Raw genomic sequence first — 20,469 nt, forward strand, 5'->3', positions numbered from 1 at the left:
ACAAATAGAGCTTTCTTTTGGTGGCATTTGATCGACATGATGGTGGACACATCGGATACTTTTGACACTATTTTGGGACCATTGTCATTTATACAGCAATCAGTGCTATAAAAATGCCCTGATAACTGTGTAAATGACACTGGCAGGGAAGGGGTTAAACACTAGGGGGTGATCAAGGGGTTAAGTGTGTCCAAGGGAGTGATTCTAACTGTGGGGGGGTGGGGTACCACTGACATGACAGTGATCACTGCTTCCGATGACTGGGAGCAGTAGATCTCTGTCATGTCACTAGGCAGAACGGGGAAATGCCTTGTTTACATGGGCATCTCCCCGTTCTGCCGCTCCGGTCACAGAGTACGTGGGGCGCCCACAATGCCACAATTTAAAGGGGAAGTACCTGTATGCCCATATGCCCAGCCGTGCCATTGTGCCGACGTACATCGTCGTGCGCTGGTCGGCATGTGGTTAATCACTTCCAGCCCAAGGCCGTCATATGACATCCTGGTCTTTTAGTGGTGATGTTGGGATGATGGGTGCAGCTGCGGGCATCATTCGGATATCATTATTTTCTGCCGGTGATTTCCTGCAAAGTAAAAACAATCATAAAGGGCTGTTCAGCTGCTGGATCGTTTTTTTTACAGCCTGGTGCTTCTACCGGCTCGCTTGCGATCAGCGAGCCGGAGAACGAATCGCCCAGCGGTGGTCGTTTACCATAGAGCTCACCAGATGGTCCCTGGCCATCTCTATTGCCTTCGAAGGCTGGGGCACAACGTTATGACGTCACTTCTGGCCTCGGCAGGTGTAAACACTGCTGTGTTTTTATCTGGAAATCGTTTTTTTGGTTTTTTTTATCTCAGGCTTTCCAGTCTAGATGAGAGATGTGGGGTCTTATAGACCCCTCATCTCTCTGTAAACAGGACCTGTCATGCACTATTCCAATTACAAGGAATGTTTACATTCTTTGTAATAGGAATAAAAGTGATAAAAAAAAACAAAACAAAGAAAAAGTGTAAAAATAAAAAAATAAAAATCAAATAAACAATAAAAGCAAAAAATTTTTAACCCCCCCTGTCCCCGCACACTCAGAAGTGAACGCATACGTACGTCGCGCTCGCATATGTAGACGGCGTTTAAACCACACATGTGAGGTATCACCGCAAACGTTAGAGCAAGAGCTATAATTCTAGCACTAGACCTCCTCTGTAACTCTAAACAGGTAACCCATAAATATTTTTAAAATGTTGCCTATGGAGATTTTTAAGTACCAAAGTTTGGCGCCATTCCACGAGCGTGTGCAATTTTAAAGTGCGACATGTTAGGTATCTATTTACTCGGCGTAACATCCTCTTTCACATTATACAAAAAAGTGTGTTTTATTAATATTTTTAGTTCATAAAACCGTTTTGTTTTTTTAATGCATTTAAACGCAAATACTGTGTGACATAAAAAGCTGCAATGACCGCCATTTTATTCCCTAGGGTCTATATATCTATATATCTATCTATATCTATAGATATAGATATAGATATATAAATATAGAGATAGAGATAGAGATATTTAGATATAGATATCTATATCTATATTATATATATATTTGAGGGTTCTGAGTAATTTTCTAGCAAAAAAATTATGATTTTTACATGTAGGAGAGGGGTGCCAGAATAGGCCTGGGCTGGAAGTAGTTAAAACGAATAAAACAACATTTTAATGAGCTTTCTAAAGTCACTGATAATACTTTTTTGAATTTCCATGCGAAATGTTTAGGAGCTTTATAACAAAATTTGTTGTGTCACGGATGATACTTTTGCACGCTTTTTTCAGAATTTCCAGACAAGCATTCAGATAAAATTCTCCCCGTGTATGGCTAGACTTGGTTTTGGAGAGGCAGGGAATGAAGTTCAATCTTTATCAGGGTTACATATCTGTCCACGTCTCTACTTGGATGATTTTTCCCCACTTGTAGGAACAAGTGAATTCGATTTTGCTGCAAAATTACTGATTTAGGTATCGGCCGTTTTCACTGAAGCACAAAGTCTCAGTTTCATTTTTTTTTTTTTTTTTAATTATTATTATTTCAGAAGTGTGCTGTTTTGGGGGGAGGAGTTATATTTAGGGTATTTCCTTTTATTTAAACTACTTTTTTTTATATTTGTGTTGTTTGCCTTTTTTTGTGTATTTGATCATTACTTGATGCTGATGCTTGATTACTGCTTTAACTTTTTTTATTTTCCTTCTTTTGCTGCCTGTTTTTGCATTTCTGAATTAAACGCATAAATAAATAAAAATAATGAGGGGATTTTTTGGCACAAGAACTTGCCCGGGATGGTTAAGAGGAGCACCCCTTAAAAACCACTAAAGACCATCTTAAAGCGGAGTTCCACCCAAAAATGGAACTTCCGCTTATCTGGTTTCTCCCCCCCTCCGGTGTCACATTTGGCACCTTTCGGGGGGGAGCAGATATCTGTCTAATACAGGTACTTGCTCCCACTTCCAGGGATAGATCGCCGCAGAATCCGCAGTGATCTACGCCATGCCTGGCCCCTCCTCCGCCCCCCCCCGGCTGTCTTCTGGGAGCCACACAGGTCCCAGAAGACAGCAGGGACCAGTCAGGACGTGCAGCACAACTCGCACATGCGAAATAGGGAACCAGGCTGTGAAGCCGCTAGACTCCACTTCCTGATTCCCTTACCGAGGATGGCGGCGCCTCCACCCAGAGCTGAGGGACAGATCGGCTTCAGGTGAGGACATCGTGGGTGCCCTGGACAGGTAAGTGTCCGTATTTTAAAAGTCAGCAGCTGCACTATTTTTTTTTTGGTGGAACTCCGCTTTAAAAAGGAGCTTCAGCCTTTTTATTAAAAAAATTAAAAGTCAGCAGCTACAAATACTGTAACTGCTGACTGTAATGGATGTGATAAAGAGTATTATGATGAAATGCCTATTCCAATATATATATATATATGTATATGTTTCAGCATCTGCTTATCAACCTTAATCCCATACAATAGATGTTTGCTAGCACACCCCTCCCTTACTGTGCAACTGAACTGCAAGAGTTAAAAGAAGATCGCACCTGCTTCCGAGAATACACTCAAAAGATAACACCAATGATGTTTTAGAAGAAGCAAGAACATAGCTATGATCAGTTGCTACTTTCCTTATATGGACGACCCAGCTAAAACCTGTACTTTGTCACTATATATATATATATATATATATATATGTAGCGCTGGTAGATTTATGATCTACCCACTGATAGGTAAATTTAGTAACTTGTTCGTTAGGGAAGTTAGATTTGCCTCTGTTCCAGCTTGGCTGACGTTGCGTGTGTTTCCATACTGAGCCGGTGGGTGTCGTTGTTACCACTGGTTAGTGTTGGAAAGGCAACGTGTCTAAGCGTATGGGTGCTCCTCTGTCCCGGAGACAAGTCAGTGGAGGTGGTCCTCCGAGTTGCATTCTGGGAGAGGGTATTTATGGGACAGACACCATATTTTGGGGTTCGTTTTACAGCCACCTGCTGGCCCTCCTGGCCGACAAGTATGCATTAGTGCTACCTCGTGGTCCTCCGTTCCGGAGGCCCGCGTCGCTGCGGCGCATGGGTGGGCCCAGAAGCATATCTGGGGCCTACCACAGCAGCCGAGGAAAAGTTCTGAGCTGTCTATCCAGAGTGAAGAAGCTGGACAACCGAGGAGATCCCAGGGGAGGACCCATCATGGAAGGATCACGCAGAGTGCTGGTCTGGAGAGGGGCCTGGTGACTCGGTTGGAGGACGTATCCTCAAAGAGTTCCACAGCATAGTACTGCCGGGTTGGCTTAGAGGTCCAAGTACTGTGTCTGACATTTACCGCAAAGTTTAACATATCCTGTGGCAGAGGATTGTACGGATTTATTTCAAGCAAGTCTGTGACAGAGACTTTTGTTCGTGCTACGTACTGGCTGCTAGACAAGTGAGAGAGGCCTATCCAGGCGAGCAGAGATTGTGTCCCACAAGGGGATTGCATCGGATTACAATATTCAACTTTAAAGGACGTTCTCAAGAATCTTAAAGAAAGGTATTTGAGCTTCCCTGTAGCTTCCCTCCTGCCTCTTTCCTGCTACTTCCTTTGTTACTTGGTTCAATAAAGCATTGAAAATGCACTCAAGTGTTGGTGCTTTCATCATCCAGAGGTAAACTCAACGGAACCCTAGACCCGGTGTCGGTGAAACAGGGGTGTCGAGAGTGAAGGTAACAAGCCCGTTTAAATCAGCAGCTCCACCGAGAGTTAGTGCTACATATGTTTTGTGGTTGTTCTGTGCTTTGCATATGCCAGCCTTATCTGATAACGAAATGTCCGTCTGATAGTATATAAGCCACGATGACAGGAAACAATAAAAGGGAAGTAACTTTACACTGAGCTGTGTCTGAGTGGATTTTATTTCAGAAACGTGCACACTTCATATTGAAACAATTTGGACAGGGGCAAATATAAAAATATCTCGGATGGTTTGGTCCGATCCAAAACAAGTTGGCGCCCAACGTGGGGCTTTGGGCTCTGTCCAAAGGATAGCTGATCAAGAGAAGATCGAGAAAAACCAACACAGGCAGGACGGAGACTGATCACCTCTATTATTAAAAGGACACTTACCTATCCATGGATCGAGTGCTGCCCTCACCCGGTCTGGATCTTTGCCAGTCTTTGGGTCCCCAGTGCTGGCATGCTTAGTGTGGGAAGTCGGCTGTGACTCCTTGAGGCTTCACAGTTTCCTACTGCGCATGCGCAAGCCGTGCTGTGCTGTGTGAATAATCCCCCGGCCACCTGGGACCTGTGTTGTGTCCCCAGAGGTTGTGGGGGGGGGGTTGGGGGCCGAACTTCCGGGGGAAGCCTCTAGGTGATCTGACCAGAAGGGGGAGCGGGTACCTACCAAAGCTAGGTACCAACTAACTCACCCCAAACCAACCACAAAAAAATGGAGATGGGGACATAGAGCGGCACTTCCCTTTAAGACAAAGTTCCGCTTTGAGGATGAATTCCAGTTTTCCAAAGTTACATTGGTCCAATGTTTTCTAGAATTGTTACACTGTACACCATTACAGAGACGTATAGTTACATAGTTAGGGTGAGAAAAGACACAAGAAATAAGTAAATCTAGTTCAACCAATAGAAAAAAAAAAGCACACACAAGCATAGGTGTGCGCACAGGGTGTGCCAGATGTGCCTGAGCACACCCTTATCACCCCATGCGGTACCAGTTTCCCATGCTTCCCATCTCCCCTACTGCAGTGCTGCCAGCTTCCCTCCTCTCCTCTCAGGAATGGGGAAGGAGCTGGTAAATATTTCATTAACCAGCCCCTTCCTTTTCTGAATAAAACAGTGGGTGATCTGTACCGATCACTACTGTCTTCATTCCTAACTGAAACATAGTAAACTATGTTTACTGCAGGATGCAGAGAAAGTGAGTAGGGAATCTCTGTCCTCAGTTTCTTTCTCTGTCTCAAAAGTGAGACATCAGGGGTCTGTTTAGACCAGGGGGTCTCAGACTGATGGCCCTCCAGCTGTTGCGAAACTACAAGTCCCATGAGGCGCTGCAAGGCTGACAGTTACAAGCATGACTCCCACAGGCAAAGGCATGATGGGACTTGTAGTTTTGCAACAGCTGGAGGGGCCACCAGTTTGAGACCCCTGGTTTAGACCCTTGATATTTCACCAAAGCCCCATAAAGGGGCTCCAAAAAAATAGTAAAAAAAATAAAAATAATAATGTACTTTATGTTAAAAAATAAAATAAATATGTAGCACCCTGGAGTTTAGGCAGGGTTGCTCCTCAAATTTTACTTGCCAGGAATAGTCATCTTGGCTAATTGTTAGGGATCAATTGATTTATCCCTAAGTTTGGCCTTGTTGCACTTTTCTCTTCTACCACTAGGTGGCCGGGTACCTGGTGGCACGAGATACGAGAAGGGCAATGCAAGGTCAGATTATGAGTATATGGGGTAGCTCAGCCACTGGGCAGGGGTTTTCTTGAATCCCTGCTGGGAGAACATATATATTTGGGTGGATTCAGCTGATCTGTGTTCTGTGCCACCTAGACGGCTGTCTGGGTGGATGTGTGTTGTGCTGCCCGGGCTTCTAGGCCGAAGATTGGGCGTATTCTGGGCACATGGGTTGGGATTGCGGCTTGCAGTCCTACCCCGAAGTGACGGTTCTCCCGGTTGGAGAACCTGTTGTGGTCGGAGGTAGAGGGGAAGCTGTCGCCACTAAGGGACCATCCACCTTATTACCGGTGACCACTGTGAGTAACAGAAGCAAGTACCGGAGCAGCATTCTCGCCAACCGTGGACGGTGAAGAATCGGGAAACTTCAGTGGGTATCAAGCCAGGGACCCAACCAGCGGAGTTGACGCTTGCAGAGCAGCCTTGTGTGTCAAGCCAGGGACCGAGCAGACCAGTGGGGTGAATCTTGAGAAGTATCTTGAGTGCCAAGCCAGGAACCAAGCAGAGAAGCGGGGGTGACGCTTGAGGAAGATACTACATTGAAGATTGGAGGAGCTCAAGGGATTCGGTGGCAGTGAATTGTCTAGTCTAGTGAGAGAGACCGGGAGCTCAGTGGACTGAAGAACTACAAGAAGTGATTGTAGTGGAAGTGAAAGAACTGTTACAACTTGTGTTAGAAACTGTTAAAGACTGTTGCCATAAGAGACAACATTCCTACACATGCAGATGTGGCGTCTTGCTGGATGCCTTTCCCTGCACGTCTGTCCTCCTGTCTCGGAGTCTCAGAGTCTCTGGCCCTAACCCTCTCTCCCCCAAATAAGTTTGTTAGAGAAATAAACTCTTTTGCATCCAAGAAGTGTCTGGCGCCCAATAACTTTAGCTACCTTGCACGTACCATGCCTCACAACCCACCATATACAGAAGGATATCAGCTGTCTTTGGCCCTGGAAGTTCTCATTAGACTAAAGAAGGCCTGGGACCTTGCTACAAATATTGTAAAAGATAATTAAAAAAAAAATACAATTGTAAAAAATAAAAAACTATTGACAATAATCTTTGCTCTACTGACACCGTCCACTGCTCTGCTGATATACACGCATGTGTGTTTGTGATCTGGGGATGCAAACCTTACAGGCTGCACACATCAATGCACATGAGTAGAAACTGCCATATACACAATCCTATGCCCACAGTTGATCCAGAGGAAGGCAAAAAAAAAAAAAAAAGCATGTATTTCCTATGCTCCCAAGTGCCATAATGCAATGTTTTACTACTGCCAATAACGAAAGAACATTTGTTCAGAAGATAAAATAGCCTAAAGAACATTTAACAATTTCCCTTTAGTATTATTAAAGTTTTCTGAATCTGAATTGCACAGAATGAATGTACTTTCAGATTGACTGGACAAATAGCTTTGCAATTTTCTTTAGAAATAGACCCCGTAGTGTATTCCAATATCACTATTTTGTTAAAAACAAGTTTATACCAAACATATAAATAGAGAATCTTGTATCATAAGAATACAACCCACTTGTGTAGATAATGTCGTCACCCAGCCTTTCCCGCGTGCGCACTTTGCGTCACCTTACTCTGCCCTATACTTGTGTGTACCGGACTTCCTCAGGGGGAAAGGAGCCAATGGTGTGTACATTCCTCATATGCTCCGAGCCCTCTAATTGGATTATCATACCAACCTATTCTCTAGCACAATATTTGGAGTGTTACTATAGCAACCTATTCTCTAGCACAATATTTGGATTGTTATCATAGCAACCTATCATCTGGCACTGTAGTTGGATTATACACTGCTCAAAACATTAAAGGAACACTTTTTAATCAGAGTATAGCATTGAGTCAATGAAACTCCGGAGATATTGATCTGGTCAGGTAAGTAGCAGAGGGGGGTTGTTAATCAGTTTCAGCTGCTTTGGTGTTAATGAAATTGACAACAGGTGCACTAGATGGGCAACAATGAGACGACCTCCAAAACAGGAATGGTTTTACAGGTGGAGGCCCCAGACATTTTTTTCCCCCTACTCATCTTTTCTGATTGTTTTTCAATAGTTTTGCATCTGGCTAGGGTCACCGTCACTACTGGTAGCACGAGGCCATACCTGGACCCTATATAGGTTGCACAGGCAGTCCAACTTCTCCAGGATGGCACATAAACCACTTAAGGACCAAGCCTCTTTCTGAAAACTTTTTTTTGCTAGAAAATGACTTGGAACCCCCAAACATTATACATTTTTTTTCTAATACCCTAGAGAATAAAATGGCGGTCATTGCAATACTTTCTGTCACACCGTATTTGTGCAGCGGTCTTACAAGCGCGCTTTTTTTTTTAGAAAAAATACACTTTTTTGAATTAAAAAAATAAGACAACGGTAAAGTCAGCCCAATTTTTTTTATAATGTGAAAGATAATGTTACACAGAGTAAATTGATACCCAACATGTCACGCTTCAAAATGGTGCCCGCTCGTGGAATGGCGACAAACTTTTACCCTTAAAAATCTCCATAGGTGACGCTTAAAAAATTCTACAAGTTGCATGTTTTGCGTTACAGAGGAGGTCTAGGTCTAGAATTATTGCTCTCGCTCTACCGATTGCTGCGATACCTCACATGTTTGGTTTGAAAACAGTTTTCATATGCGGGCGCTACTCACGTATGCGTTCGCTTCTGCACATGAGCTCGGCGGGACGGGCCGTGTTTACATTTTTTTTTCTTATTTATTTTTACCTTTTTTTTAATTTTTACACTGTTCTTTAAAAAAAAAATTGTGTCACTTTTATTCCTATTACAATGAATGTACACATCCCTTGTAATAGAAAAAAAGCATGACAGGACCTCTTAAATATAAGATCTGGGGTCAAAAAGATCTCATATTTACACTAAAATGCAATAAAAAAAAATTGTCATTTAAAAAAAAAAAAAAAAAAAAAAATGGCCCTTTAAGACATATGGGCGGAAGTGACGTTTTGACGTGGCTTCTGCCCTGCAATGGTATGGAGACGGGTGGGGGCCATCTTCCCCTCACTCACCTCCATACCCAGGAAGGAGAAGGATCCGATCGCCTGTGCCGACAGCTCCGGTAAGTGGCAGAGGACACCGGAGAACGGTGGGAGGAGCCCTCTCCCGCCACCGATAAAAGTGATCTTGCGGCAAATCCGCCACAGAGACCACTATTATCGGAAACCGGACCGCCTGCAGAAGAAGAGGATACCGGGGTGATGGTACCTAGCTGCTGCCATAACAAAGATATCCCTCTTCAAAGTACCGATGTATATCGGTGTGCGGCGGCCCGAAAGTGGTTAATATCCGCCATGGTCAGAAGGTTTGCTGTGTCTCCCGCCACAGTCCTCATACAGCATATTTGATTGCTTAGAGTTAGATTTTTATTTATTTTGAAGTCCTTCTTCATCCATTGTAAAATGAACTCATCTCTGCTTGGCATGTTGGGGTTTTCATAGTATTTTTTTCCTGGTTGACCTAAATACCTTCAGCAGGAAGAAGAAGATGTTCTTTGAGATGTTGCTAAGTCTAGAACAATGGACACATAATCCTGTAATTGTCCTGTAACCAATCATAGTAGCTTATTCACACTGTGGCTATAGATAAGTATGTGCTGGGAATAAGTCTTGGAGCCGGAACCTCTGGAGTTCAGCCGCGTCTGGAGGACACAGTTGTCGAGTTCAACCTCACTGCCAGAAGCCTGGAAAACTCTATGAGAGGCTGACAGCTGCTGCGGCTGGACAGGGCTGGGCGGAGCACAGATCTATGTGTGGTGCTTGCAGTGCCAATCAGAGGCGTGTGCACAGGGTATGCCGGGTGTTCCTGGGCACACCCTAATCACCTCGTGCTCATTAGCATTATCCCTTTGTGTAGCAGCGGGCAGATGGAATGTTTTGGGGGGTTTTAAACAATCTTCAGGCCGAATTTTTTTTTTTTTTTTTTTAACACCCTGCAAAAATGGTTAAAGTAGAACAATTTTATATAAATTAAACTCAATGAAATTAATGAAAAATGACTGCTTTAGGCTGGCCATACATTGTCGAATTTTCCTTTAGATTTGCCAAAACCACAGAATATATGAGGTCAAACCTAAACCATTTCCATTTGTATGCAATCAGGCCGGCCCTGATAAATCTAAAGGAAATTGAATAAGAAAATTGTAGAATGTATGGCCAGCTTAAAGCTGGTCATACACCTATAGATTATCTGCAGATTTTCTATGATTAGATGGAAAAAGTGCAACAGATTTCTCCATGTTCGCTAAACTGTGTGGATGGAGGAATCTCCCACTTTTTTCCATCTAACCATAGAAAATCTGCAGATAATATATAGGTGTATGGCCAGCTTAAGCCTTAGCCTGGGTTCACACATGTGCAGTGCGAATTGAAGCTCAGGTTTCACTGGGAAGATAAAAATCAGTTGTTCAAAGGTTTCACTGCGTTGTAGCAGCGGATCAGTGAGCAGGGAGAGGGGGAGGGAGGGGGGGTGTAGTGAGGAGAAGGAGAAAATCCTTGTTCAGAACGCAATGCATCTGCGAATCAGATGCGTTCCCATAGGAGATAATGGGCTTGTAATTCGCACCGCAATGCCCAAAAAACGCACACGTTTTTTGTGCAATGCGCAGTGCGGAGGCAACGCACATATGTGAACCAGATACATTCAAATGAATGTATTTTTAAATGTCCTGCGAATTTGATGCGGTGTAAGCCGCATCTAATTCGCATAGGCGTAAACGGGGGCTTACTAAAAATCGCTGCTCCCATCCAAACAAAATATTTAACCACTTGCCGCCTGGCCCCCCATCAAATGACGGAGAGATGACGTTGCCCCAGGAGGGGCGCGCAGCGCGGCGATCGTGACTGTGCCGTGTTGCTAGGACACGGCGCGACCCCAAACTCTGTAAAAAGCCGCGGCTCTTTAACCATGTGATCGGCTGTGTCCAATCACAGCCAAGCACATGTAAACACGGAAACGTTGGTAATTGGCTCTTATCGCCTCACACTGACAGAATGTGTACGGTGAGGAGAGCAGATCAGCGGTATTTCCTTCCAGGGGACATCGAGACATCTAATCAGTGCCCTGATTACAATAAAGTGCCCGCAGTGCCACCAACCACTGCCCATTAGTGATGCCAGTCAGTGATGGCTATGAGTGCTGCCCATCATTGCTGTCCATCAATGCCCATTAGTGCCGCCTATCAGTGCCCATTAGTGCCACCTATCAATGCCACCTATCAGTACCCATAAGTGCGGCATATTAGTGCCTCCTCATCGGTGCCCATCAGTGCAGCCTCATCAGCGCACATCACTGAAGGAGAAAAATTACTTACAAAATTTACTGACAGAAACTAAGAAAAACTTTAATTTTTTTCAAAATTTTCGGTCTTTTTTTTTTTTGTAAAAAAAAAAAAAAACCAGCAGTGATTAAATACCACCAAAAGAAAGCTCTATTTGTGTGAAGAAAAATCTAAAAATGTCATCTGGGTACAGTGTAGCATGACCGCGTAATTGTCATTCAAAGTGTGAGAGGGCTGAAAGCTGAAAATTGGCCTGGGCAGGAGGGGGGGGGGGGTGTGCCCGGTAGGCAAATGGTTAATTTATTTTTTTTCTTTTTGCTATTTGCTTTGGTACATGTTTCTCAATGTGCCCAGCCCCCACCATGGTTTTTGTTTCACATTAGCTTATTAGCCAGTAAAATTGCCAGACCTGAGTTCAGCATTTGACTTTTTGATAATTTTCACCAAACTATCACTAGTACTTTAACTATTTCTTAGCAAAAAAATTTTGTTTTTTTATTTCCAAATTTTATGTCTTTTTTCATTTTATATCGCAAAATAAAAAAAAAACCCAATGGTGATCAAATACATATATATATTTTTGGATACAGTATTGCATGCCCGCGCAATTACCAGTTAAAATAGCGCAGTGCAAAATAGCAAAAAATTTCCTGGTCATGAAGGGGGGTAAAACCTTCCGGAGGTCAAGTGGTTAAAGACAATTCCCATTTTCGTGGAAAATTCTTATCACATATATAATTGATAAAACAAGATATTTTGTAATTTATTTACAGTGGGGACGGAAAGTATTCAGACCCCCTTAAATTTTTCACTCTTTGTTATATTGCAGCCATTTGCTAAAATCATTTAAGTTCATTTTTTTCCTCATTATTGTACACACAGCACCCCATATTGTACACACAGCACCCCATATTGTACACACAGCACCCCATATTGTACACACAGCTCCCCATATTGTACACACAGCACCCCATATTATACACACAGCACCCCATATTGTACACACAGCCCCCCATATTGTACACACAGCACCCCATATTGTACACACAGCCCCCCATATTGTACACGCAGCACCTCATATTGTACACACAGCACCCCATATTGTACACACAGCACCCCATATTGTACACACAGCACCCCATATTGTACACACAGCACCCCATATTGACAGAAAAACACAGAATTGTTGACATTTTTGCAGATTTATTAAAAAAGAAAAACTGAAATATCACATGCTCCTAAGTATTCAGACCCTTTGCTCAGTATTTAGTAGAAGCCCCTTTTGATGAGTCTTTTTGGGAAAGATACAACAAGTTTTTCACACCTGGATTTGGGGATCCTCTGCCACTCCTCCCTGCAGATCCTCTTCAGTTCTGTCAGGTTGGATGGTAAACGTTGGTTGACGGCCATTTTTAGGTCTCTCCAGAGATGCTCAATTGGGTTTAAGTCAGGGCTCTGGCTGGGCCATTCAAGAACAGTCACGGAGTTGTTGTAAAGCCACTCCTTCGTTATTTTAGCTGTGAGCTTAGGGTCATTGTCTTGTTGGAAGGTAAACCTTCGGCCCAGTCTGAGGTCCTGAGCACTCTGGAGAAGGTTTTTGTCCAGGATATTCCTGTACTTGGCCGCATTCATCTTTCCCTCGATTGCAACCAGTCGTCCTGTCCCTGCAGCTGAAAAACACCCCCACAGCATGATGCTGCCACCACCATGCTTCACTGTTGGGACTGTACTGGACAGGTGATGAGCAGTGCCTGGTTTTCTCCACACATACCACTTAGAATTAAGGGCAAAAAGTTCTATGTTGGTCTCATCAGACCAGAGAATCTTATTTCTCACCATCTTGGAGTCCTTCAGGTGCTTTTTAGCAAACTCCATGCGGGCTTTCATGTGTCTTGCACTGAGGAGAGGCTTCCGTCGGGCCACTCTGCCATAAAGCCCCGACTTGTGGAGGGCTGCAGTGATGGTTGACGTTCTACAACTTTCTCCCATCTCCCAACTTCATCTCTGGAGCTCAGCCACAGTGATCTTTGGTTTCTTCTTTCCCTCTCTCACCAAGGCTCTTCTCCCCTGATAGCTCATTTTGGCCAGACGGCCAGCTCTAGGAAGGGTTCTGGTCATCCCAAACGTCTTCCATTTAAGGATTATGGAGGCCAATGTCCTCTTAGGAACCTTAAGTGCAGCAGAAATTTTTTTAGACCTCATGATTCTCATTTGCTCTGACATGCACTGTGAACTGTAAGGTCTTATATAGACAGGTGTGTGGCTTTCCTAATCAAGTCCAATCAGTATAATCAAACACAGCTGGACTCAAATGAAGGTGTAGAACCATCTCAAGGATGATCAGAAGAAATGGACAGCACCTGAGTTAAATATATGAGTGTCACAGCAAAGGGTCTGAATACTTAGGACCATATGATATTTCAGTTTTTCTTTTTTTAAAAATTTGTGAAAATGTCAACAATTCTGTGTTTTTCTGTCAATATGGGGTGCTGTGTGTACAATATGGGGTGCTGTGTGTACAATATGGGGTGCTGTGTGTACAATATGGGGAGCTGTGTGTACAATATGGGGTGCTGTGTGTACAATATGGGGTGCTGTGTGTACATTAATGAGGAAAAAAATGAACTTAAATTATTTTAGCAAATGGCGGCAATATAACAAAGAGTGAAAAATGTAAGGGGGTCTGAATACTTTCCGTCCCCACTATATATACGGCGATTCGCGCAGGAGAGCCAACCTGCCGCCATATATGTATGTGAGCCGGTCGGGAAGTGGTTAAGGGGGCATAGCAGGGGGTGTGTCCTGTGCCTACATACTTTTGCTAGTGAGTGTCCCTCATTCCCATCTCAAAAAGTTGGGAAGTATACAAAACACACCGCCAAGGCAACAAGAAGAAGAAGCACATTAAAGTCATGGAGTGGCCTAGCCAGTCCCCAGACCTAATCCTATAGGAAATTTATGGAGGGAGCTGAAACTTTGAGTTACCAAGAGACCTTAAAAGGGTTGTAAACTCTCGTGCATTCTATGCATTAAGGTGAAAAAACACCTGGCAGTCACCGGCCCCCCATTTTACTTACCTGAGCCCCTTCATCTCTTCGGCAGGGACGCGCTCTCCCTCTCTCCACGGGGTCCCGGCTCTTGATTGGATAGATTGATAGCAGCGCAGCCATTGGCTCCCACTGCTGTCAATCAAATCCAATGATGCGGGCGCCGGGTGGGTGGGGCCAAGTCCAGCATTCGTGTCTGTGGATGCAAATTCTGTTGGGCACGGGAGCGCGCCCACAAAGGTAACCCCCCTTGGGAGAGCGCTTCTTCTAGGGGGTTATCTGACGTGGGGAGGAGCCGCGAGAGCCGCCGGGGACCCCAAAACAGGATGTTCGGGACCACTCTGTGTAAAATGATCCGCACAGTGGAGGTAAGTATGATATGTTTGTTATTTAAAAAAAAAAAGAAGATCCTTTACAATCATTTAAGGATTTAGAGAAGATCTGTAACGAAGATTGGACCAAAATCCCTCCTGAGATGTGTGCAAACCTGGTCACCAACTACAAGAAACGTCTGACCTCTGTGATCACCAACAAGGGTTTCTCCACCAACTACTAAGTCATGTTTTGCTGGGGGATCAAATACTTATTTTACTCCCTGAACTCCATTTATAACATTTGTATAAAAAACATTTTTTCTGGATTTTTGGTTGATATTCTGTCTCTATCATATAAAATACACCAATGATGAAAATTATAGACCCTTCATTTCTTTGTAAGTGGGCAAACTTACCAAATCTGCAGGGGATCCAATCATTATCCCCCCCCCTCTGTATAAAATGAGGTATCATAAAGCATTGTACTCTCCCTTTTAATCGGTGGTATCTCGTGTGTCCTGTGCTGTCGGTAATAACCGATTGTTCAGAATTTTCAGACTGAATTCTACAAATAGCGCTGTGTTGTCAGGGTGTCGGGAACGTGACTGGACTGGTGACTATGAATACAATAGCGCTGTGTTCGTAGACAACTGTTTTTTTTTCTTTTTTGTTCTGTAAACACTTCTTATGTTAAGGCGTCACCTAATCCCCAAAGCTCAACACAAGTTTCTGATCCAGCAATACATATAAAGCCTCACTTCTCAATTGTAATCCATATGCCGCGTACACACGAGCGGACTTTACGGCAGACTTTGTCCTGCAGACTTTTCGACAGACTTTACGACGGACTTTCCAAATGAACAGACTTGCCTACACACGATCAACCAAAGTCCGACAGATTTGTACGTGATGACGTACGACCGGACTAAAACAAGGAAGTTCATAGCCAGTAGCCAATAGCTGCCCTAGCGTTGTTTTTTGTCCGTCGGACTAGCATACAGACGAGCGGACTTTTCGACCGGACTCGAGTCCGTCGAAAAGATTTGAAACATGTTTCATTTCTAGGTCCGTCGAACTTTTGGGGAAAAAAGTCCGCTGGAGCCCACACACGATCAAATTGTCCGACGGACTCCGGTCCGCAGGACCAAGTATGCCCTAAAGTCCGGTCGTGCGTACGCGGCAATAGACAGCAAATTGTGTTTTCTGCCACCTGGACCGCGTCGTCCACGGAAGAGCTCTCCCTGCATATCTGCTTTTCAGGTATGAGCGGTGCTTAGGTAGACATGCGCGGTTCGTTTCGTTTCCGAATTGAAATTCGGACATTTTTAAAACGAATCCGAAATAACGGAACATTTCAGACAAAATTCGAATTTGCATAGCTTTTTTCGGATCAAATTCGAATTTCTGAAGAGAGTAAAATAGAATAGAAAATAATAGAAAATAATAGAATAATAGAAAAAATAGAATAGAATAAAATAGAAAGAATATAACCTTCTTCCAAAATTGGAATTTCGGATAGAATAAATTCAAGTTCGAATAGAAAAGAGAAGCATAGAATAAAAAAAGAATAGATTAGAAAATATAAGAATAGAATAAAATTTTAAAAAACAATATAATAGAAAGAATATAACCATTTCTACAAATTTTAATAGAATTATTAGTGTTACCCAGGAGCCTGCATTCACTATATCTGGTCTCCCCAGGAGCCTGCATTCACTATATCTGGTCTCCCCAGGAGCCTGCATTTACTATATCTGGTCTCCCCAGGAGCCTGCATTCACTATATCTGATCTCCCCAGTAACCTGCACTCACTATATCTGGTCTCCCCAGGAGCCTGCATTCACTATATCTGATTTATCACATTATTCGCTTTATCTACCACAGTACACTGAACATGGAAATGTAATTATTTTAGTCAATATAAACTGATAAATACCCTTTCTCATCAGCAGTATATAGCAGTCTTGTGACTTCTGTCAGTGTCTGGTTAAAGCTTGTAGGAGGAGTTTTCATTCACCTCTGACTGTCCTATGAGGATGCAGGACCCCTGACCCTCTGTCTGGACAGTGCTGATTGGCCCTGTGCTGATAAAATGCACCTTCCCAAAAAAAATTTTTAAAAACTCTCTCGCAATACACACCAAACTGAGCATGTGCAGAGTGACTCCAAAGGCTCTGCCTTATCAGGAGATCTATTAGGGACAGTGGAAGAAGGGGAGGATCAGAGAAGACAGGATCAAACTGCCTTTTTACACATTGCAGAGGATTAACCCTTTTGCTTTCACAGTAAGTATAACAAGCAATGCTTTACAACATATACAGACTGATTTTAGTGTTGTGGGTTTAGAAACACTTTAATGTATATTTGAAAAACAAAGACTGTATACAAATACCCTGTTTCCCCGAAAATAAGACCTAGCGTGACTGTCAGTGATGGCTGCAATATAAGCCCTACCCGACAAATAAGCCCTACTTAAAGTCCTTGTAGGTCTTATTTTCAGGGTAGGGCTTATTTTCGGGGAAACAAGGTAGGTCTTATTTGGGGGGTAGGGCTTATATTGCAGCCATCACTGACTAAACTGTGTTTAAAAAACACAAAAAAAATCAGCTTAATAAACGTAAAAATAAACATTAAAATTGACCCCAAACCATTCTCTTTATGCTGTACAAAATAAACTACAAAGTTATGAATACATTCAGGATATTACACACAGTATCTCACAAAAGTAAGTACACCCCTCACATTTGTGTAAATCTTTTCTTCTATCTTTTCATGTGACAACACTGAAGAAATGACACTTTGCTACAATATCAGTATCAGGTGGCGACTGATTACTGTGATCTGCTGGCTGTTGTGAGGCACCTGCTGGTGGACAACCAAACTGCAACCTTCTGGTGTGGGAAGCACAGTGCCACCAGCAGGGGATCCGGGTCCTGACAATGGGGGTTAAAAATAAATCCTCTGCCCAGGGTATCAGATACTCTAGTTATGCCACATTCACTTTTACTTTATTTAAAGATTTCTACAACTTATTAATTACGCTAATATATCAAGAGTTGTAGATTTATTCACTTTTAGCGGAGGGGGGGGGGGTTCTATGGCTTAAAATTGATTCAAGGGCTCCTCTGAGGTAAACAGGTTGAGAAATGCCGCCCTAAACCTTCCAGGTATAAAATCCTGACAGAACTCTTCCCGGGATCTATCCAGAAAGAAGTAAAATGCTGGGTATTAAGTGCAGTGATTTGTCTACATTTAGTTACACTAAAGCCAATAAAAACACAGAAAACTCCGTCTGCACATTCAGGTAATCTTGATTTGATACCCCCAGATATTCTGCAACCTGGAGGACTTCATAGGTATAATGACTCTTTTTTTTTTTTTTTTTTTAAACGAGGAAAAGGAAATGAGTCACTTACCTGTACAATAGGCAAATGGGCAACCTGGTCCTGGATTTCCGATTAAGTTGTACACATAGTATCCCAGGGGACAAGCCTTCACCTGGATGGTTAATGGCAGGTAGCAGCAGCTTCCATTCCAGTTAGCACAAACCGTGCGACTCACAATGCCGTCTGTAATAACCGGATGTGTTCCATTCATCCACAATGGAATGTCTGTATTACATGTATAATCGGGTACACAGTATTCTGATATACGATCACCTCCACTACTATTAAACTGATACCATCCAGTCATGGAATAATCACAGTTCAGGATGGAGGATTGTGTGTAGTTTACGCTTCTCCAGGACTCATTGAGCACAGTGCGATTCACACAAGGATCAGAGCAGCCAAGGGAATCGGTACATTCAGATCCTAAGTCACAAAAAAAAAAAAAAAAAAATCAATAAACAGACCGGAACCAATACCATCCATCCTAATACCTGCTCCTGACTCTGACTTCACAAATGCTGCTTCCCTGTCTATCCGCAACAACAAGAAGAAGCACATTAAAGTCATGGAGTGGCCTAGCCAGTCTCCAGACCTAATCCTATAGAAAATTTATGGAGGGAGCTGAAACTTCGAGTTACCAAGAGACCTTATAGGGGTTGTAAACCCTCGTACATTCTATGCATTAAGGTGAAAAAACACCTGGCAGTCACCGGCCCCCCATTTTACTTACCTGAGCCCCTTCATCTCTTTGGCAGGGACCCGCTCTCCCTCTCTCCACGGGGTCCCGGCTCTTGATTGGATAGATTGATAGCAGCGCAGCCATTGGCTCACACGGCTGTCAATCAAATCCAATGATGCGGGCGCCGGGTGGGCGGGGCCAAGTCCAGCATTCGTGTCTGTGAATGCAAATTCTGTTGGACACGGGAGCGCGCCCGCAAAGGTAACCCCCCTTGGGAGAGCGCTTCTTCTAGGGGGTTATCTGACGTGGGGATGAGCCGGGAGAGCCGCCGGGGACCCCAAAACAGGATGTTCGGGGCCACTCTGTGCAAAACGATCCGCACAGTGGAGGTAAGTATGATATGTTTGTTATTTAAGAAAAAAAAAGAAGATCCTTTACAATCACTTTAAGGATTTAGAGAAGATCTGTAAAGAAGAGTGGACCAAAATCCCTCCTGAGATGTGTGCAAACCTGGTCACCAACTACAAGAAACGTCTGACCTCTGTGATCACCAACAAGGGTTTCTCCACCAACCAGTCATGTTTTACTTGGGGATCAAATACTTATTTTACTCCCTGAACTCCATTTATAACATTTGTATCATGTGTTTTTTTTCTGGATTTTTGGTTGATATTCTGTCTCTATCATATAAAATACACCAATGATAAAATTTATAGACCCTTCATTTCTTTGTAAGTGGGCAAACCTACACAATCTGCAGGGGATCCAATCATTATCCCCCCCCCCCCCACTGTATAAAATGAGGTATCATAAAGCATTGTACTCTCCCTTTAATCGGTGGTATCTCGTGTGTCCTGTGCTGTCGGTAATAACTGATTGTTCAGAATTTTCAGACTGAATTCTACAAATAGCGCTGTGTTGTCAGCGTGTCGGGAACGTGACTGAACTGGTAACTATGAATACAATAGCGCTGTGTTCGTAGACAACTGTTTTTTTTTTCTTTTTTGTTCTGTAAACACTTCTTATGTTAAGGCGTCACCTAATCCCCAAAGCTCAACACAAGTTTCTGATCCAGCAATACATATAAAGCCTCACCTCTCAATTGTAATCTATAGACAGCAAATTGTGTTTTCTGCCACCTGGACCGCGTCGTTCACGGAAGAGCTCTCCCCGCATATCTGCTTTTCAGGTATGAGCGGTGCTTAGGTAGACATATGCGGTTCGTTTCCAAATCGAAATTCGGACAAAATTTTTAAAACGAATCCGAAATAACGGAACATTTCAGACAAAATTCAAGTTTGCATAGTTTTTTTCGGATCAAATTCGTATTTCTGAAGAGAATAAAATAGAATAGAAAAGAATAGAAAATAATAGAATAAAATAATAGAATTTAAAAAATAGAATAGAATAAAATAGAAAGAATATAACCTTCTTCCAAAATTGGAATTTCGAATTGAATAAATTCAAGTTCGAATAGAAAAGAGAAGCATAGAATAAAAAAAGAATAGATTAGAAAATATAAGAATAGAATAAAATTTAAAAAAAAACAATAGAATAGAAAGAATATAACCATTTCTACAAATTTTGATAGAATTTTTAGTGTTACCCAGGAGCCTGCATTCACTATATCTGATCTCCCCAGTAACCTGCATCCACTATATCTGATCTCCCCAGGAGCCTGCATTCACTATATCTAATCTCCCCAGGAGCCTGCATTCACTATATCTGATCCCCCCAGGATCCTGCAGTCACTATATCTGATCTC

General features: G+C 43.0%; 1 protein-coding gene across 1 annotated transcript in view; it reads right to left on the reverse strand.

Annotated features, from left to right (window-relative positions):
* Positions 1–20,469, reverse strand: part of LOC141144051 (uncharacterized) — an 82,933-nt gene that overhangs the window by 24,655 nt on the left and 37,809 nt on the right. The window contains exon 3 of the mRNA XM_073629404.1: positions 18,053–18,448. Coding sequence (XP_073485505.1) covers positions 18,053–18,448 — 396 coding nt within the window. The remainder of the gene's footprint in view (positions 1–18,052; positions 18,449–20,469) is intronic.

Source organism: Aquarana catesbeiana, linkage group LG05 (assembly GCF_042186555.1).
Source record: "Aquarana catesbeiana isolate 2022-GZ linkage group LG05, ASM4218655v1, whole genome shotgun sequence".
NCBI lineage: Eukaryota > Metazoa > Chordata > Amphibia > Anura > Ranidae > Aquarana > Aquarana catesbeiana.